The sequence below is a fragment of the Cherax quadricarinatus genome, chromosome 28 (assembly GCF_038502225.1).
Source record: "Cherax quadricarinatus isolate ZL_2023a chromosome 28, ASM3850222v1, whole genome shotgun sequence".
Classification (NCBI taxonomy): domain Eukaryota; kingdom Metazoa; phylum Arthropoda; class Malacostraca; order Decapoda; family Parastacidae; genus Cherax; species Cherax quadricarinatus.
Window position 1 is genome coordinate 21,905,809 of NC_091319.1, and position 22,240 is coordinate 21,928,048.

Sequence of the window (22,240 nt, forward strand, 5' to 3'; positions counted from 1 at the left end):
CAAAAAAAATTCACCATATTTTGGTGTTTTGTTGGTCTTCAACTTGTATATGTTATAAGCATTTAGCATGGAAATATCAACAATCTGCATGTCACATTTGTCCACTAAGCGCATATTGAGGTTGTAGTCCATGACAGCTGCAGGCTTTAGAATGGGTTCATTGGTCTTTCTGTTGTGCCTGCCACTGTGTGCCATTTCATTTGGGTGAACTGATGTCAACAATGTGACATCACGTTTGTCATGCCACCGAAATGCCATGATGTCATTGGCAGCAAAGGCTTGCACCTCACCTCTGCGAGTGCCAGCGTTGAACCTTGGCATATGTTTACGATTACCACACACTGTGCCACACACGTCTGTCAAGTTCACTTGCAAGAAATCACTGAGTAAGGGGCTTGTGTACCAGTTATCAGTATATAACGTATGCCCCTTACCAAGATATGGTTCCATCATTGTTCTAACCACATCACCAGAGATACCCAATAACTTCATGGTATCTCTCAAAGAATTACTGCCAGTGTACACAATGATATCCAAAACTAGACCCCTTCTGCAATCACACAGTACAAATAACTTTATACCAAAGCATTTCCTCTTGCTTGGTATATATTGCTTGAATGAGAGTCTTCCTTTGAATAAAATCAAGGACTCATCAATAACAAGCTTCCTGAAGGGATAAAAATACATGCAGCACTTTTGTTTCATGTACATAAACACATTTCTGATCTTATATAACCTGTCACTTCTGTCAGGCCTGGTTTTGTCTGAAAAGTGTAACATACGTAACAGTATCAGGAAACGATTGACACCTATAATGTCACTAAAACCTGGAGTTGAAATCAGGCGTTCTGTTGCCCAGTATGTGGTGACAGTGTGCTTATACACATGTGGCATAAGCATTATTGTGGCAAAAAACAGGTACATCTCTGCCATAGTTGTCTCCTTCCACTGGTGTAGCCATGATTTTGGTGAGAGAATTGTATTTGCCATGGTGCATTCGTAGTATGTGTTGGTTTCCCTGACAATGATGTCCATCAGGGGTTCATCGAAGAATAACTCAAAGCATTCCAGTTCACTAGCATTGTTCCCAAGTGGACATGATGGCTTTATTCCACTTTGTGTTTCATCAAAGTCATGGGGACTGGGAACAAGCTCGTCACCTTCCTGCCAATCCCAAATGCGGTCTGCTGGTGGGTTCTGGATATTGTACCGTGGTTGTGGTTGTGCAGGTTGTGGGAGTGTGGGGTCGGGTGAGGCTGGTTGTTGTTGTTGTGCAGAGTCAGCAGCGTGGCCCATTGCTGGTGCCACATGGGTCGTGCCACCATCACTATCACCACCACTGCCTGCTCCCTCACTCACATCATTCATACCCATCGTACCAATATCATCATCTTCACTATCAGGTCATGGTGTAGGGCCACGGGATGTGCTCCCCGAGTTTCTCCTTCCCCTTGGAACAGCATATGAAACACTACCAGACCGCATGCTACGTCATACATACTGCCGCTTCACTGGGGAATATTCACCCTCACTGTCACAACTAGAACGGCTTTCAATGACCTTGAAATCACTATCACTATCACATTCACTGCTAACATCTGGGTGTTGTACACGACCAAATAGTTTCCTCTTTCGTCCTGGTACAGGCGAACGTGAACGTGAACAAGCTGGCCCAGCACCAGAGGTGGAAGGTTGTGGGTCATCTGGGTTTTCATCACTAATTACATTATCCTGGGCACTTTTTTCGGTCACACTCACTTCAAAACCCTGGAATTCACTGTCACTGACATTTTCATCGCTGTTAGAGCTATCACTTGGGAACAAAAGACCTCCAATCCGCCGAGGAGTGAGGAACTTCTTACCGCGAGGCATGGTGAAAATGGACTACCAAGATGGCGTTCCCACAATTCACCGCTACGTCCCAGATTTTTTTCACAGGGTGCACACCGACCACTGAGACCCATTCTCTCTCATGTAGGCCTACCAGGCCTTTCCCGCTTGATTTGAAGCCGCTAGAATTTATGCATATAAACACGTCAGAAACAGTGGCACATAAGACGTATTTATACGGCGTAAACAGTCAAAGGCTTAAAGCATGAAATCATAGATAAACAAGCGAGTTGAGCAAGTTTCGGGTTGAGGGGGAAGCGGGGGGAGCTGGCTCGTAACTCAGAGCAAATAAATCGACCAAGCGATGACTCGTACCTCAAAAAACTCATACGTTGGGACACTCGTAAGTCAAGGTTCCACTGTATTTGGCGAATTTTCTGGTCATGAACCGATTTGTTCGTGTTCGGAAACGTTCGTGACCAGAAGTTTCACTGTACATAGAAAGCACATGAGGGCTATTCCCAAATCTGCACACTGCCATAGTATACTGGAGCGAGAGATTTAAGAGGAAGTGTACAATAAACCTAGTGAAAACCCAGGGCATCGAGGACATAAGAGAAGATTGTATCAACATTCATGGTCCCAGATTATCGAGCAACTTTCTAGAAGATATCAGGAACACTGCTGGGACAAGTGAAGAGGTCTTCAAGAGGAAACTAGAAAAGTGTCTCTAAGTGCCAGATCAAATAGGCTGTTATGGATATCTGGGCCAGCAGGCCACCAACAGCAACAGCCTGGTTGACTAGGCAAGCACTAGATAGGACTGGCCCAGAGCCAGACTCAGAGTAGAAAACCCCTTGAAACTTACCAAAGGAACACTATATCAAAGTGAATACTCTGAATATATTTCTGTAATACAAGGAAATCCACATTAGTTTTAATTTTCACATGTGTATATTTACTTTATCACAGTTACAGGAAAGCAACTTCTGATCATGTTCTCCAGTCTTCTAAATATGCCATAGTTGAAAAAAAATGATGCCATTTCATTAATACTATTGCAGGAGTCAATAGTATTAATGAAGAAATAACCATTTGTGATTTGAAACTATAGCTTTTTCTTTTTCTTACTATGATTACAAAAAATATTCATTATTTACTTGTAACATATATATTTTCTCAAGAAAAGACCCTAAATAGTCAATAAATCCGTATACCAAATTTATGAAAAAGGCATGCACAAAAAGCTAACTTACTGAGTGATGATAAATGATGAAAAAGATCATCAGCAGTCCAAATGCTGTAGTGCAGGGAAGCCAAAAAATTCCATACTTGAGAGTATGAGGCCAAGATGGCATCATCTAAAATGAGTGTGTGGGGCCAACACACGTGGTACCTAAGATCAAGGCAGTCTACAACACTTGCTGGAAACAAATTTAGCTATAATAATATATGATTTAATTAATAACACTATCACAGCATAATTATGCAATACAGTACGGCCCCTACTTACAACATTAACGAATTCTTGAAAACTTTTCGTTACTCTGGTGTTCAAAACTTTAAACCTATTTTTTTTTTTTTTACCCCAGGCACCAATGTTATAATCAGAAATGTATTCCTGAACCACAGTATACCATATCTAATTTATTTTTAAATTTTTCGCTGTCCATCACACAGAACTACATCACTGAGACCAGGGTCTCTGTGATCTCACTTAATCCTACCATCAACAAAATCAACAACCCCCCCTACTTGTCTGTTTATCACAAAATACAAGAGTACCAACTAAACTGATGTATATGAGGTAGGTACTGTATGCACATTATATCTTGGTTTCTTTAAATTTTTAGCTTTGCCTATGCAAAAAAAAAAAAAAAGAGGCAGTGGATATGTAAATAGTGGGGTGGTATCTCTCAAGTGTAGAAGCTGTCAACTCAGAATATGCAAGTCATTCATTTATCATAAAATTAACGTTTAACAATTAAATTGATGTACAGTATATACAATATACACAAGGTACTGTATTCACATTACATATCATTTCCTCTCATAACACTGATTATGCAAACTGAAGGAAGCAAAGGATATAAAAATCTTGGAGTCCCTTTCTATTTGTAAATAAACATTATTTCCAGTAGCTTCACATTTTAGCACTGATGATGCAGAGGATATGAAAGTACTGCATGTATTGACTGGTATACAGGAAGCAACTTATTTAGTTACATTTGTTAGTTTTCCAGTGACTCCCGTGGTGATAAACAACTTATATATAAACGGTGTATACTGTGGTGGCCCAATGAACTTCAATCACAAGCATTTATCATGGTGATGCCTTCACTTTCTCTTTTAATTACTGGAGTTTTCACTCTATTATCATTATCAATCAGTAACACATTCAACATTTGTCTAAATATGCTTAGGGTAAGTGAATGACTGTTAAAAGCAGAGCAATGTGTAGTTACAATGAAATTATCAGTTACTAGCCTTTTTTTACTGACTTTTAGCTATTTTTCTCTCTATATATATATACATCATCATAAATAAACATAATGGCACCGTAATAAAAAAAAACTTCCACAAATCTTCAACAGTCATATAGTGAAAATGTCCTAGAAGATGGTGTCCTGAAAAACAGAGTGCTCAGATGAGCCCCTCTCTCTTCTTCTAACCTCTCCCATTCCATATATCAAAAAACAGTGGTACCAACACTTGTTTATGGGTGTGAGGTATGGGTTTTGAATGCTGCAGCGATGAGGTGGCTAGGGGCAGTGGAGATGTCATGTTTGAGAGCAATGTGTGGTGTGAATATTGTGCTAAGAATTTGGAAATGAGATATTAAAAGGTGATGCATGGTGACCAAGGGTATACTAAAGAGCACAGAGGAGGGGCTGAGGTGCTTTGGGCCTACAAAAAGGATGGACAGGGACAGGTTGACAAAGAAGGTGTATAAATCTGGGGCAGAAGGTGGGGAAGGGGCAAGGGATCATCTCATGAATGGTTGAAAGGAAGAGGTACAAGAGGCTTTGAGTTTAGGGGCTTGAGCAGCATCCAGCAGGCTAATGTGAAGATGTTAGATAGGAGTGAATGGAGATGATGGTTTTTTAAATAAATTTTCTGCTGAAGTGTAAGCAGGGTAACTTTTATGAAGGGATTCAGAAAAACAGGTTAGCTAGACTTAAGACTTGGAATGGGAAGAGAAGAGCCTACACTCTGAAGGAGGGGTGGGGATGTTGCAGTTGGAGGGGTAATGTGATTATGATGCAAGCACACTTCTGGAAAGATAACAATCAAATGAATGTTGGTGAATGTGTTTTCTTCTTTGGGTCACCCTGCCTTAGTGGGTGATGGCAGTTAAGTTAAAAAAAATAATAATACCTGCACCATACAGTTATCATACTAAAAAGCACAGAAATATAGTCCAAAAGTAATTCAGCAAAAATTACTACCACATACAGTACAGTACAGTACATAAATTTGTAAATGAATTCTCAGCAAAAAAAAAAAAAAAAAAAAAAATCTGGGAAACTGTAAAGTTTCAGCATCAAGAAATGGCATACATACATTTATTTGAGAAGAATTGCTCAAACCTGAGTTAAATCATAATTTGTGATATAAAGTCAGTGGAATGCTCACTTGTGTGTGTGAATGCTGGAGGAATACTTTTGATAGCAAAAGAAAGATTTTCAGCTTGCTGACTTGTGCTCCAGCATGACTCTGCTATTGATCTGTTGAGGATATTGTTTAACTCAACAGGTACTAACAAAGCTGCAGGAGAGCATGCTGTGTTTACCTGTAAATTAAATTAATTCATGAAACAGAGAGATAAGCAAAGAAAAGTTTATTTGATCTAAAAATGGAACACTTTGGGTATGTCTTTAACCCTTTCACTGTCAAAAAACCTGCTCACAAACTTGCTCTGTTAAAAAAAAAAAAAAAAAAGTCCTCACCAAAATGTTAAGAATAATTTTACGAGTGTTATAAAAGATTTTTTTTTTTTTGCGATCAGTAGTTACCAAGATATATAAGCGTGAAGTTGACAAAGTGAACCGCTGATGACAACATCGGCGACTGCTGCTTACTCGGTAATATTGTTTTTACTTTTATTATATTTTTTCTTTTCTTTTCTATATTTTATTTTTTCAAGTAACTTTTGTGGCCTGTGAGACCAATATAATGCAAACTGTATATCCAATCATTGTATGCAACACAATAACTGCACAAATATTATATTTTTTACAAAACTTGTTTACACAAACTAACAATTAAAAAAGTTATTTACTACTATTGTTCTATAATATATATATACACATATACATTCCTAGAAGTGCTGCAGCTTGTGGGACTCTTTGAAACATGGTGTTATGCAGAGTGCTGTTTTACACTCCACACAAAAACGAGTGTCTCTGCATTTTTGTGGGTGGGTTGTTGTGGTTGTGCAAGTTGTTGTGGTGTATGGGTGGTTGAAGGTGTCCTTTGTTGTGGATGTGCTGAGTCAGCAGCATAGCTACCAGCCTGGGGTGCTGCTAGTGCTACATGATGCATTACACCACCACCTGCTGTTGCATGTATATCATCCATCCCAATTGTAACATTACCCATACTGTCTTCCCCACCAACCATGCTGTCTTCCCCACCACCAACATGGAAATAAGTCACTATGACTTTTTTGGATTATCCTAGATTCTCTACACATATGCTGCTATGTATGATAATCTATGTAACTGCATTTGTGTATACCTGAATAAACAATTACTTATTCTTTGAGACATGGGAAAATATGAGTTTCCTCTTTTGCTGTGGTACAACTGAACATGAACGAGACGGCCCAGCACCAGAGGTGGAAGGCTGATGGTCATCTAGGTTTTCAGCACTATTTCTGGTATACTGGGCATTCCTTTGGTCAAACTCCTCAAAACCATGAAATTCATCTTCACTGACACTTCCATCTGTGTTAGAACTATCATTTGGGAAGAGTCCCAATTCACCAAGGAGTTGGGTATTCCTTACCGCTAGGCAAGGTGAACAAGGCGTACTGAATTGGCACTCCCACAATGCACTGTGGCCTCCCAGACTTTTTTTTTTTATATTGCTCATGCTGAGCATACAGACACATTCTCTAACATGCAGGTCTACCAGCTTTCTCCTGCTAGATTTGAGGCTGCTAGAATTTTGGTGTAATATTATGGCACCAACATTGGCTTGCAAGCTATAATATTATGGCACTGACAGTGAAAGGGTTAATACTGAGCACATTTTTTTTTAACTGCATTTGTACAATCTGTTATTCCAATGTTATAACAGAAATTATTGTCATTATTTAATTTTTATAATTATATAAATGGTGAGCATTAAAGCCCACAGTTTTCACTGTAAGCTCATGTAGCTGGACAGAAAGTTGGTGTAGTGAGATTATTTTACAACATAAGGATTATAACAAATCTGAACAAGTATATGAAAAGAAAACTCTTACCTTGCTGGAAAGATTCAAGGTTAAAGCACGAGCAAAGTGAGTATCATGTAACAAGAGAAGTGCACGAAGGGCAGAGAGGTGATCCAAAAGGCTTTCTTGCACTAGTACTTCGCTTAAGAGACTTGCATTAACCAACCGACTTCTGCAATTAAAACAACTAAGTTCAGTGTTTTCACTGTTACTGTATTTTTAATTATGAAGAATGACAGCTTATTTGACAACCTTAGCTGGAATCATAAACTATAAATCATAACTTCTGAGATCTAATCCCAAACAAACTAAACAATCACCTAATAATTACAGTAGGACCCAGCTTTATGGTATTTTGCCTTACGGCGTTCTGCTAATACGGCGATTTCAAATTATGACCAAAACTCTCTATACGGTTCACCATCTTCCTAATATGGAAGACTGGTTTTACAATTAAAAGTACCTTGAAATTGAGCTCAAAGTAGAAGAAATGTTCGATTTTTACCGAAGTTCAAAAGTAAACAAATCATGCCAAGTGTCCAATACACATCAACTGGTGAGTCTGATATTCTTTCACAAGTGCGCTGATATTATTTATACCATTTCTACACTAATGCAGCAGTCTGCATAACAGTAAATCTTCTATCTTTTGTAAGAATAAAAATTGAAAGTGGAAAGCCAAAGAAATATAAGAAAGGCCTAGGGATGTGACTAACAAAGAGAGGAAATGTTATTTTAGTGCCAGGAATGACTTTCTTGTTTATTCTGGACCCTGTTTGGAAATTGGCATCTTTTGAAATTTGTGTGAAATTGGCAAAATTGCTAAATTCTGACCACTGTATTGGATAGTTGAAATCAGTAAATGGGTGGTTTCTTGTACTCATTCAATAGAAAAAATCAAGTTCTAGAGAAATAGTTATGATTTTTGTCGACTAGTACACTGGAATTGGCTGAAAACAGGGCTCAAAGTGGGCAAAATCGCCGATGCGTAAACATCGTCGAGACCACTAACTTTGCGAGAGCATAATTCCGTAAGTTTTCCATAAAATTTCATACTTTTGGTGTCATTATGATCGGGAAAATATTCTCTATGCTTTTCATGAGAAAAAATATTTTTTTTTTTTTAAATTTGGCCGACCCTGAGAACAAGTCTCGGAGAGGGCCTGTCGACCCTCAAAGGGTTCAAGTCACTTCATATTTTATATATACTGTACATGTACAGTACTCTGATAATTATACTTATGTGTACCTGCACCTAAGTAAACTTACACACTGTGCTGGCATGCAGGTACACATTAAAATCACTAAGTGTCTTATTAGTCTTGAACATGCCAAATTAGCCCTTTGAGGGTCGACAGGCCCTCTCCAAGACTCGTTCTCAGGGTCGGCCAAATTTAAAAAAAAAAAAAAAAAAAAAAAATTCTTATGAAAAGATAGAGAATCATTTTCCGATCATAATACCACCAAAAGTATGAAATTTGATGGAAAAGCTACGGAATTATGCTCTCGCAAAGTTAGCGGTCTTGGCGATGTTTACGCATCGGCGATTTTGCCCATTTTGAGCCCCATTTTCGGTCAATTCCACTGTAATAGTCGACAAAAAACATGAATATTTTGCTAGAACTCCATTTTTTTCTATCGAATGAGTGCAAGAAAACACCCATTTACCGATTTCAACTATCCAGTACAGTGGTCACAATTTAGCAATTTTGCCAATTTCACACAAATTTCAAAAGATGCCAATTTCCGAATAGGGTCCAGAATAAACAAGAAAGACATTCCTGGCACTAAAATGACATTTCCTCTGTTCATTAGTCACGTCTCAAGGCCCCTCTTATATTCTTTTGCTTTTCACTTTGAATTTTTATTCTCACAAAAAATAGAAGATTTACTGTTATGCTGACTACTGCATTAGTGTAAAAAATGGTATAAATAATATTGGCGCACTTGCGAAAGAATATTAGACTCACCAGTTGACGTGTATTAGACGCTTGGCATTATTTGTTTACTTTTGAACTTTGGTAAAAATCGAACATTTCTGCTACTTTGAGCTCAATTTCAAGGTAGTTTTCATTGTAAAACCAGTCAAAATCATCTTAATTTCTGTAATACATCTTCCATTCTATAAAATGAGACCAAGAAAACTAGAATACAACAATAAATACCATATGAAAATACAGTGCAAAGTCGCTGTTTTATTCCAAAAAACGGTCAGTTTTTTTTTTCTCATTATGCACTGTGTGCTGCAGGATTTTTTTATACTGTGCACATTGACCACATAGACCCATTCTTTCATATGTAGGCCTACCAGCTTTCTCCCACTAGATTTGAGGACGCTAGAATTTAGGCGTACTAGTACGTCAAAATCCCTGGGTCGTAAGCCGTACTAGTACGGCTGAAACCCTCAAAGGGTTAATAATGATAATAATAACAATAATAATCACTCTGAGGCATATTAAATGTAGTATAAAACGTTAATACAGACATTTTGCTTAATCCACATATGATATTTTTTTCAAAATTATATAATAAACATGCTATGTAACATATAAACATAATAAATATACCCACAGTAGAATAAATTAACATAAATATGAAACTTTTTCTAGTCGGCTTGGCGAAGTGAACTAAAACCATACGCGTTTGACTGGTTTGTTTACATAACTTGCGTCTGTCCTCTCTCATGTACTCATTCTCTTTTTCTCTCTCGTTTATTTGTTTAATCTCGTTTACCCACCTCTCACCCTACATTAACCCTTTCAGGGTCCATGCCGTAGATCTACGGCTTTATGTTGAGGGTCAAACCGTAGATCTATGCCATAAGCTCAGTTCACTCTGATAAGCTGTAAGCGGTAAATTTGGGCCTTGACATGAGAGAATACATCTATGTGGTATGTGTGCAGCACATAAAACAAATCCTCCAGCACACAGTGCAAAACGAGAGAAAAAACCGAGACTGTAATTTTCGATTAAAACAGCAACTTTGCAGTGTTTTTTCGTACGTGTTTTATAATTGTATTTGCGATTTCCTGGTCTCATTTGATAGAATGGAAGGTATATTACAGAAATAGAGATGATTTTGATTGGTGTTAGTATTGAAAATGGCTTGAAACTGAGATCAAAGTAGGGGAAATGTTAAATTTTTGTCAATGTTCAAGAGTAAACAAATGACCTCACACGTCTAATACATGCCAGCTGGTGGGTCTAATATATGTTCACAAATGTGAATTAAAAATAAAAATGGAATTCATTTGTAAAGCCTGAAAACGTAACTAATGAACAGAGGAAATGTTAGTTTAGTGCCAGGAATGCCTGCATTGTTTATTCTGGACCCTATTTTGAAATTGGAATATTTTGAACTTTGCACTAAATTGGCCAAATTACCAATTTCCAATCACTTTATTTTGTAGTTGAAACAGCTGAGTTGGCAATTTCTTGTGCTCAATTGATAGAATAGAAGTAATACTAGTGAAATAGCTAAGAATTTGATCAGCTGGAATAAGGTAATTGGCCTAAAATGGGAGTCAAAGTCGGCAAAATCGCTGATGCATAAATATCACCTACACATCAAAATTCGCAAGAGCATAATTTCGTCAATTTTCCATCAAATTTCGTACTTTTTGTTTTATTACCTTCAGAAAAAGGTTCTCTACCATTCCACAAGAAAAAATAACAAAATTATTTTTTGAAAATTCTTGGACACTGGTGTCTACTTTGAAATTTGGCATCTGGGCCCTGAAAGGGTTAAGACTACTAATATTTTAAGGTAATTAATGAGTGTACTGTATATGCCTTTTATCACTCTAGGGTGCTTTAAATGCCTAGTATATAATGTGTGGGTGGGGTGGCCAGATGGGGGTTACGATACCTACAACACTATTCGATACCTACCTACCCTACTATTCACCTTACACCCTATAATAAGACCATTAAGACTACAAATATTTTAAGGTAAGGAATGAGTGTACACTACATGCCTTTTATCGCTCTAGGGCTCTTTAACCCTTTGAGGGTTTTCGTCGTACTAGTACGTCTTACGCGTAGGGGTTTTTGACGTACTAGTACGCATAAATTCTAGCGGCCTCAAATCTAGTGGGAGAAAGCTGGTAGGCCTTCATATGAAAGAATGGGTCTATGTGGTCAGTGTGCACAGTCTAAAAAAAATCCTGCAGCACACAGTGCATAATGAGAAAAAAAAAACTTTGACCATTTTTTTGGAATAAATCAGCGACTTTTCAGTGTATTTTTGTATGGTATTTATTGTTGTATTCTAGTTTTCTTGGTCTCATTTTATAGAATGGAAGACATATTACAGAAATTGAGATGATTTTGGCTGGTTTTACAATGAAAGGTGCCTTGAAATTGAGCTCAAAGTAGCAGAAATGTTCGATTTTTACCAAACTTCAAAAGTAAACAAATCATGCCAAGCGTGCAATACACGTCAACTGGTGAGTCTAATATTCTTTCACAAGTGCACCAATAATATTTATACCATTTTTTACACTAATGCAGTAGTCTGCATAACAGTAAATCTTATATTTTTTGTGAGAATAAAAATTCAAAATGGAAAGCAAAAGATTATAAGAGGGGCCTTGAGACGTGACTAATGACTAGAGGAAATGTCATTTTAGTGCCAGGAATGTCTTTCTTGTTTATTCTGGACCCTATTCGGAAATTGGCATCTTTTGAAATTTGTGTGAAATTGGCAAAATTGCTAAATTCTGACCACTGTACTGGATAGTTGAATTTCATAAATGGGTGGTTTCTTGCACCCATTCGATAGAAAAACTGGAGTTCTAGCGAAATATTCATGTTTTTTGTCGACTAGTACAGTGAAATTGGCCGAAAATGGGGCTCAAAGTGGGCAAAATCGCCGATGCGTAAACATCGCCGAGACCGCTAACTTTGCGAGAGCATAATTTCGTAAGTTTTCTATCAAATTTCAAACTTTTGGTGTCTTTATGATCGGGAAAAGATTCTCTATCTTTTCATAAGAGAAAATAATTTTTTTTTTTTTTTAAATTTGGCCGACCCTGAGAACGAGTTTCGGAGAGGGCCTGTCGACCCTCAAAGGGTTAAATGTCTAAGTATATTACGTGTGGGTGGGGTGGGGTGGCCTGACTGGCTACCATACCCACCACAACTAACTTCTTACAATAAACACCCTACATTAACCCTTTCAGGGTCGAGAGGCCTTCTCCTAAACTTGTTCTCAGGGTTAAAAAATTTTCAGAAAAAAAAAAATTATTTTTAATTATGAAAAGAAAGATAATCTTTTCCCGATCATAATGACACCAAAAGTATAAAATTTGATGGAAAACTTCTGGAATTATGTTCTCACGAAGTTAGCGGTCTCAACGATGTTTATGCATCGGCGATTTCGCCTACTTGAGCCCTATTTTTGGCCAATTCCAATGTACTAGTCAACAAAAATCATACTATTTTGCTATCGAATGAGTACAAGAAACCACCCATTTACCAATTTCAACTATTCAATAAAGTGGTCAGAAACTAGCAATTTTGCCAATTTCACAGAAATTTCAAAAGATGCTAATTTCCAAATAGGGTCCAGAATAAACAAGACAGACATTCCTGGCACTAAAATGACATTTCCTCTGTTCATTAGTCACATCCCCAGGCCCCTCTTACATTTCTTTTGCTTTCCACTTTGAATTTTTATTCTCACAAAAAATAGAAGATTTACTGTTATGCAGATTACTGCATTAGTGTAGAAATGGTATAAATAATATCAGTGCACTTGTGAAAGAATATTAGACTCACCAGTTGACGTGTATTGGACGCTTGGCATGATTTGTTTACTTTTGAACTTTGGCAAAAATTGAACATTTCTGCTACTTTGAGCTCAGTTTCAAGGTACTTTTCATTGTGAAACCAATCAAAATCATCTCAATTTCTGTAATATGTCTTCCATTCTATAAAATGCGACCAGGAAAACTAGAACACAACCATAAATACCATACAAAAATACATTGCAAAGTCACTGTTTTAAACCAAAAACATGTTCAAAGTTTTTTTTTTCTCATTACGCACACTGTGCTGCAGGATTTTTTTTTATATTGTGCACACTGACCACATAGACCCATTCTTTCATATGTAGGCCTACCAGTTTTCTCTCGCTAGATTTGAAGGCGCTAGAATTTACGCATACTAGTACGTCAATAACCCTGGCGCATAAGCCGTACTAGTATGTCGGAAACCCTGAAAGGGTTAAGACTACAAATATTTTGAGGTAAGTAGTAATGAGTGTACTGTGTGTGTATTTTACTTTTTATTGTTTTTTACGCCTTGTTCTACTGCTAACTTAATATATGTTAGTGTAAATTTATATCTGACATTTATAAGTGGAAACAAATGACGTTCTGTTGTCTGGCGATGTCTGCTTTCCGGCAGTAGCCTGGAACCTAACCTGACGTGTAAGTGGGGTCCTACCGTACTCGATTATTTAATGTTAACCTAAGTCAACTAGTCAGTCTTCAAGTTGTAAGCCTTATAATTAGCATATACCTATGCCCACAGTCCAACAGTAATCAAACCATACCACGGGCAGGGAGAGAACCCACAATCAGAGTCTCAAAACAAACCATACCTGTGGTATGGTTTGATTGCAACCGTGTCATTATGATTTCGTGAGTCAAGTCAACAGTAATCAACACTGTAGGAGTGAACACCATCTTTCAAGGCCAAAGCGCTTACGTTAAACTATTACTTCACATTTCCTACTGTCTCCAACAGATTCATTTTCAACTGGGGTTCGTAAGTTGTCCCCAGGATGTGACCCACACCAGTTGACTAACAACCAGGTACCTATTTGCTGGTGAACAGGGACAGTAAGATGTAAGAAAACATGCCCAATATTTCCTAGACACTTAGTGCGTGAGGTGAGTGTGTTGCCAATGGAGCCATGGGACACCAATGCACTATTAACAGATAATGGAGACAACTGTTCCCTTGATCAATCCTGAACCATTAACAAGACAGAGGGGTAAAAAGTGAAAAAAGCCAGAAGCTACATCAGGTGAATAGAGGTTAAGAGAACCAATATTAGGCAAAAAAAAAGTAAAGTCACAATACCATAGCTGGAACAATACTTAAATACCTGTACTTAGGAGACTGAAACTTACGTTTCAATCCACTTTGTAAGCAGTCCAAGTCAGACCAAAATGTCGTCATAAGTTTCAGTGTCCTAAGTTTTTTTTTTTTTTTTTTTTAACAAGTCGGCCGTCTCCCACTGAGGCAAGGTGACCCAAAAAGAAAGAAAATCCCCAAAAAGAAAATACTTTCATCATTCAACGCTTTCATCTCACTCACACAATCACTGTTTTTGCAGAGGTGCTCAGAACACAACAGTTTAGAAGCATACGTATAAAGATACACAACATATCCCTCCAAACTGCTAATATCCCGAACCCCTCCTTTAGAGTGCAAGCATTGTACGTACTTCCCATTTCCAACCTTTTTGAGGACGACCCCTACCCTGCCTTCCTTCCCCTACAGATTTATACGCTCTCCATGTCATTCTACTTTGATCCATTCTCTCTAAATGACCAAACCACCTCAACAACCCCTCTTCAGCCCTCTGACTAATACTTTTATTAACTCTACACCTTCTCCTAATTTCCACACTCCGAATTTTCTGCATAATATTTACACAACACACTGCCCTTAGAGAGGACATCTCCACTGCCTCCAACCGCCTCCTCGCTGCTGCATTCATAACCCAAGCTTCACACCCATATAAGAGTGTTGGTACTACTATACTTTCATACATTCTCTTCTTTGACTCCATAGATAACATTTTTTGTCTCCACATATACCTCAACGCACCACTCGCCTTTTTTCCCTCATCAATTCTATGATTAACCTCATCCTTCATAAATCCATCTGCCGACACGTCAACTCCCAAGTATCTGAAAAAATTCACTTCTTCCAAACTACTCCTCCCCAGTTTAATATCCAATTTTTCTTTATCTAAATCATTTGATACCCTCATCACCTTACTCTTTTCTATGTTCACTTTCAATCTTTACACACACTCCCAAACTCATCCACTAACCTTTGCAATTTTTCTTTAGAATCTCCCATAAGCACAGTATCATCAGCAAAAAGCAACTGTGTCAATTCCCATTTTGTATTTAATCCCACCCCTCTCATGAACACCCTAGCATTTACTTCTTTTACAACCCCATCTATAAATATATTAAACAACCATGGTGACATTACACATCCCTGTCTAAGACCTACTAAGTAGTCTCCCTCTCTTCTACACACCCTAACCTGATCCTCACTGTCCTCATAAAAACTCTTTACAGCATTTAGTAACTTACCGCCTATTCCATATACTTGCAACATCTGCCACATTGCTCCCCTGTCCACTATCATATGCCTTTTCTAAATCCATGAATGCAATAAAAACTTCCCTACCTTTATCTAAATACTGTTCACATATATGCTTCAATGTAAACACTTGATCTACACATCCCCTACCCACTCTGAAACCTCCTTGCTCATCTGCAATCCTACATTCTGTTTAACCTCTATTTCTTTCAATTATAACTCTACTGTACACTTTTCCTGGTATACTCAGTAAACTTATTCCTCTATAATTTTTACAATCTCTTTTGTCCCCCTTCCCATTATATAAAGGGGCTATACATGCTCTCTGCCAATCCCTAGGTACCTTCCCCTCTTTCATACATTTATTAAACAAAAATACCAACCACTCCAACACTATATCCCCCCTGCTTTTAACATTTCTGTCATGATCCCGTCAGTTCCAGCTGCTTTACCCCCTTTCATTCTACGTAATGCCTCACGCACCTCCCCCACACTCATATCCTGTTCTTCTTCACCCCTAAGTATGGGTTATTTATGTAATATCAGGCCAAGTGAAGAGAAATTAGGAGATAGTCAAGATCAGGTAAGTCATGTGTGTTATGATGTTATGTATAAAAGACTCGCAAATGCATTGTACTGTACCGAGAAAGGCAAGCATCTCCAAAACCTCCAAAATTGAAAAGGAAAATATTACAGGGCTAAGAACTATTATGATATGCATAGGAAAAATTTAAAGTGTTCAGTGTATAATGAATGTAAGCAGAGTTTTTAAGATTTATCTATCACCTTACATAATTATGAGAAAGAAAAGACTAGCAATCCTGCCACAGTGCAACATATTTGACAGGGTTCTTTCTGTCCTAAACTGAAATGACAGGATAGTACCTCACTGGAAGGTTGATGCATACCAAGCTACTGCTACTATGGTCTCGAATATGAATGCAGGGAGTTATTTGTGTCAACAAAATGAACACTGCTTCTGTCAGTCAGAAAGGAAACTATCACTTTCACCAATACAATGGACCCTCAGTTAAAGATGCCATCGGATAGCGATAAAATAGGATACTGATACATTTTTGCGTCAAAATATTGGCTCAGCCAACGATGAAAAACTCAGTTAAGGACATTCGTCCTGAACGTGTCCACGCGGCTTGAGCCCATGTACAAGGTAGCGTGCCATTGTTTACAAGCAAGTGAGGATGATTCCACGTATACATACAATATATTTTGTATTATTCCATTGTTTTTAGTGCTTTTAACTGCTAGATAAGCTACCATGGACCCAAAGAAAGCTTCTAGTGCCAGCCCTGTGGTAAAGAAGGAAAGAAGCACAACAGAATTCAAGAAAAAACTCATAACAAAGTACCAAAGTGGTGGAGGAAGAGAGGGGACATTGTGCCCTCTGCAGTGATTTTACGATATGTACGATACTAAATCAGCAGGTATCGATAAAGGCTATAGTGCCAGCCAGCGATAAAGTGTAGAACAATGTAGCAAGTAAGTTAAGCAAGTAAGCGATAGAAAAACGACACGAAAGTAACTCTCCAATGCTGTTGGATGTGTATAGGGCCACTGAACATACGTCGCCCTGCTATCTTCCACCACCCTAAACCTCTGCCAGCATCTCCTCCATCAAACTAACTAATTAAACTAACATCTCCTCCAAGGTAAATATAAAAGTAAATATAAGTGTACTTTACACATGTGCTGCTATGTATGATAATCTATGTACGTAACCAGAGGCGTCGTAAGGGGGGGCGGGCAGCCCTGGGTGACACCATTTAGGGGGTGACACCATAGAGCCTCTAACAAAGGTGACACTAATGCACAAAACAGTGCCTCACCAGCATAAGAGAAGAATCCTTCATTGACTTTGATGATTTGATAGATAGATTATGATGATGTGATAGATTTTTGCATAATTGAAGGCAAGGAAATGTAAGATCAGATTTACTGTGATGTTACCTGTACTCATGGTCATATTGGAACTAGTGTTTCTCTGATATTGCAATGTTTTTCTTTATTTTTCAAGTTTTTTTTTTTTTGTTTTGGCATTGTTGAAGCTGAATAAATGTAGGATCTGTTGCCTGTACTCAAAGTGGTATTTGAATTTATGTTTCCTCAATATTATTATGATTATTTATTTTATCATTAATAAAGTTGAGAAGTATTCTCCTGTTCAGTTCATGGCCTTTAAACATTCTTATTCCTAAACATTTGTCACTGGTCATGTACTAGTGACATAACTGGAGTTTATCCCCCCCATCCCCCTACCCTTGAGTTTCATGGGGGTGACACCAAAGATGCTGCCCCGGGTGACACCAAAGATTCCGCCCCGGGTGACACCAACTCTAGTGATGCCTCTGTACATAACTGTATTTGTGTATACCTGAATAAACTTACTTACTTATTTATAAATTAAAATGTAAATATTTCTTTCTTATAAATTACGTACATTAAGTGTGTATAGTGGTGGTGGGTTCTGCTGCTGCCTCACAACCACCATCACTATGTACAGCTTATCTCAGTGGCCCTTATAAACCTAACACCACCACCACCACAACCACTTACTCCTCACATACATTATGACATATTTTGTTCATTCTAGAGTATATATCATGTTTCTATGTTATTAATATTGTTTATTATATCATATTAGATGAATTGTGATAGATAAATAAGCTATAGCGTTGATAATAGCGTCATATTGAAGTACTATTCTGTCATGCCTCCCAACAGCAGGAACAGATTAATTGGATTTCCATTATTTCTTATGTGGAAAATTAAATCAGATAACGATAAAATCAGTTAAGGACAAGCTCTCTGGAACGGATTAATATTGTTAACTGAGGGTCCACTGTATACTTAATTCTAACTATAGATTCACTACAAATCTTATGATTACAAACATTGATCCTGATACCAACCTCTTATTTAATGACTTAAATGAATCAAACAGTTACTGTAATTACTACACTGCAGAACAATCAAAGGCACTTCTCAGTGCCAACAACAACATAACTATCTTTAACTACAATATCAGATCTTTAAGCAAGCATTACGATGACCTCATAGCATTACTAAATTCCTTACATGCCAATATGTCCATCATTACACTAACTGAAACCTGGCTAAAGCCTGATAGTACAGATGTCTATGCCATTCCTGGTTACACAGCCATACACAACTATAGGCCAGACCAACAAGGGGGTGGCACAGCCATATACTACTCAGACCAACTAGAATGTATCACTAATACTTGCACAAGGGATGAACATGGGGAATATATAATTGCCAAATTCAAATCCAAATACTTACAAAAACCTCTCACACTGATAAACATCTACAGAGTTCCACAGTCAAACATTAGCCAATTTAGTCAAAACCTAGGAAGTATGATAACTGATGCACGCATGAACAAAGATCACTTACTACTCTCAGGTGACTTCAATATAAATCTCCTGCAAGACCAGGACCCACACGTTACTGAATTCACAAACACAATGAGTAACTGTATGTTGCTACCAACAGTAACAAAACCTACAAGAGTTACAGAGACTAGTGTTTCCCTACTTGACCACATCTGGACCAACACCATATCCCCTTTAAAATCAGGCATAATTACAGATAATACCACAGACCACTACCCTACTTTCCTCATAACAACTCTTGGTAAACTACCCCAAGACACTACTAAAGTCACCTTCAGACTTAACAATGAGGCAGCCATTAATAACTTCACAACAGCAGTAGCAAACATTGACTGGCACACTGAGCTAGAAATCTATACAGATATTGACGAATGTATTAATAATTTTCTAAAAAAGACCCAATACCTCTATAACAAGCACTGCCCTAAAAAAACTAAACAGATGACAGCTAAGAGACTGAACAGTCCCTGGCTAACACCCAGCATTCTCAAATCCATAAATACAAAACACCAATATGAAAAACAGTACAGAATGGGTCACATAACCAGAGACCAAACAAAACGTTACTCGTCAATCCTAACCAGCTTGATAAGAAGGGCAAAAAAATTGTATTATGAGAACAGATTATCCAACTTACGAGGTGATATAAAAAAGACCTGGAAAACCCTATCAGAAATTCTGGGAACAAAAAAGATATCACGAAATAGCGAAATAAAATTAGCAAAATCAGATGAACCCCAACTCCCACCAACAGAAACAGCAAACAGACTCAATGATTTCTTCTCCACTATAGGACAAAACCTTGCCAATAAAATCCCAAGCTCAGATACCCCACCAAATGACTACCTCACCGGCAACTACCCGAACACACTGTTCCTAGCTCCGACTAACCCATACGAAGTCTCCCTTATTATCAACGCACTAAAAAACAAGGCAGGAGATTTAAATACCTTACCACACTTTATATACAAAAATGTGTCACAAGTGCTATCACCAATCATTGCAACACTCTTTAACAAATCCATTGAATCCTCCACCTTCCCTACAGTTCTCAAAATAGCAAGGGTCACCCCGATCCATAAAGGAGGAGACCAAACAGAGTTGAATAACTATAGGCCAATATCCAACTTACACCCTCTCTCAAAAATCTTCGAAAAATTAATTCATAAACGAATCTACTCCTACCTTATCTCCCAAAACATACTCAACCCCTGCCAATTTGGATTCAGGCCTAATAAAAATACTAATGATGCTATTATACACGTGCTAGAACATATATACACTGCAATAGAGAAAAAAGAAGTCCCACTGGGGATCTTCATTGACTTACGTAAAGCTTTTGATACAGTTGACCATGACTTGCTCCACGTAAAATTGTCACACTATGGTATAAGAGGGCACTCCCTCAACTACCTCAAGTCATACCTCAGCAACAGAAGCCAATATGTGTACGCAAATGGGGCAAACTCTTCTGCACAACCAATTACAGTTGGTGTCCCACAGGGAAGTGTCCTTGGCCCTCTTCTCTTTCTCCTATACATAAATGACCTACCAAATGCTTCGCAATTACTTAAACCCACACTATTTGCAGATGACACCACATACGTCTTCTCCCACCCGAGCCCAGTCACGCTAGCCAATACTGTAAATACCGAATTACAGAAAATATCTACCTGGATGAGGACTAACAAACTTACACTAAACATTGACAAAACCTACTTCATTCAGTTTGGTAACAGAGCTACAGATGTCCCTCTTAACATAATGATAAACGGATCACCTATCACAAAGTTAACAGAGGGAAAATTCTTAGGAATCCACCTTGATAATAGACTCAAATTTCATACACATATACAACAAATTTCTAAGAAAATTTCCAAGACTGTAGGCATACTATCGAAGATACGGTACTATGCTCCACAGTCAGCCCTCCTGGCCCTATATCACTCTCTTATTTACCCCTATCTCACCTATGGAATTTGTGCATGGGGCTCAACAACAATTAACCATCTCAGACCACTAATTACCCAAAAAAAGGCTGCAGTTAGAATGATAACAAATTCTCACTACAGGCAGCACACTCCACCAATATTCAATACACTAAACCTACTCACCATACAAAACATCCATACTTATTACTGCACCTATTACATACATAGAACACTTAACTCTGATATTAACCCTCCCCTCAAACATCTCCTTGCCAACCTCAACAGAACACATGACCATAACACAAGGCACAGATCACTCTTTGATGTTCCTCGTGTCCATCTCACACTATGCAAAAACTCAATGCACATAAAAGGCCCTAAAATCTGGAATTCATTACCTGTAAATATAAAAGAAACACTACCTGTTTATAAATTCAAGTCTCTTCTCAAAGATCACTTACTCACCCAAAACCAAATAAATACTGAATTACTGAACCTTATAAATTGTATATCTTAAATGTTTCTCACAATTATATCACATAAATGTTAAACCTAAAACCCAATCTAACTTTATTATTTTTTTAAATACACTACCTAACAGAATACTCCATACGACTGAATGTACAACAATGCATGCAACCATATGACCTGTCTTTGTAATACTCACTTGTGCTTTATAGTAATCTGTTTACATTAATGTTTTATCACTGATTTCATCATTGCTTAGTTAATCTTAAGTTAATTTTAAGCCAGCCCGTAATGCTATGCACAGTATAAGTGGCTTTGGCACGCTGCTCTTATCTGTATTTTTTTGTACCTCTGTATGTGTGCTCAAATTGTTAATAAATAAATAAATAAATACTGGAGAGGGCAAGAGGAGCAGGAAATAAGGGGTAACCATATGAGGTATTAAGGTAAGAGGGGAAGTAAATATCATATTGCTAAACACTATACGTACTAGTTTTACAAAATTTAAGTTGAATAACCAGAGAACTACTTTGTAAATTAGAAATACTCTATAGAGAAGGCAAAGTACAGGAATCTTAATTAGCAAAGTACATTTTGGAAAGAAAAAAAGTCTGATTTTCATAAAAGTAGATAGAGTTTAAAATAATAAAAGGATATCCAGATGTGGGATAGCATAAACATGGTTCTATTCCTGTAACTATAGACAGGTAATTACACCTTATTGTTTTAATCACAGTGGCCATTTACCACTTAGGTAGTGCGATCTAAAGAAGGAAACATCC

At 37.7% G+C, this 22,240-nt stretch overlaps 1 protein-coding gene across 8 annotated transcripts in view; it reads right to left on the bottom strand.

Annotated features, from left to right (window-relative positions):
- LOC128693175 (gamma-tubulin complex component 6) overlaps nt 1–22,240 on the bottom strand; it is a 464,079-nt gene that overhangs the window by 54,891 nt on the left and 386,948 nt on the right. For all 8 annotated transcript variants that reach the window (XM_070089457.1, XM_070089462.1, XM_070089461.1 and 5 more), the window contains 3 exons: nt 7,304–7,445; nt 5,467–5,623; nt 3,087–3,254 (listed from right to left, as the gene is read on the bottom strand). In XM_070089457.1, the coding sequence (XP_069945558.1) occupies nt 3,087–3,254; nt 5,467–5,623; nt 7,304–7,445 (467 nt within the window). The remainder of the gene's footprint in view (nt 1–3,086; nt 3,255–5,466; nt 5,624–7,303; nt 7,446–22,240) is intronic.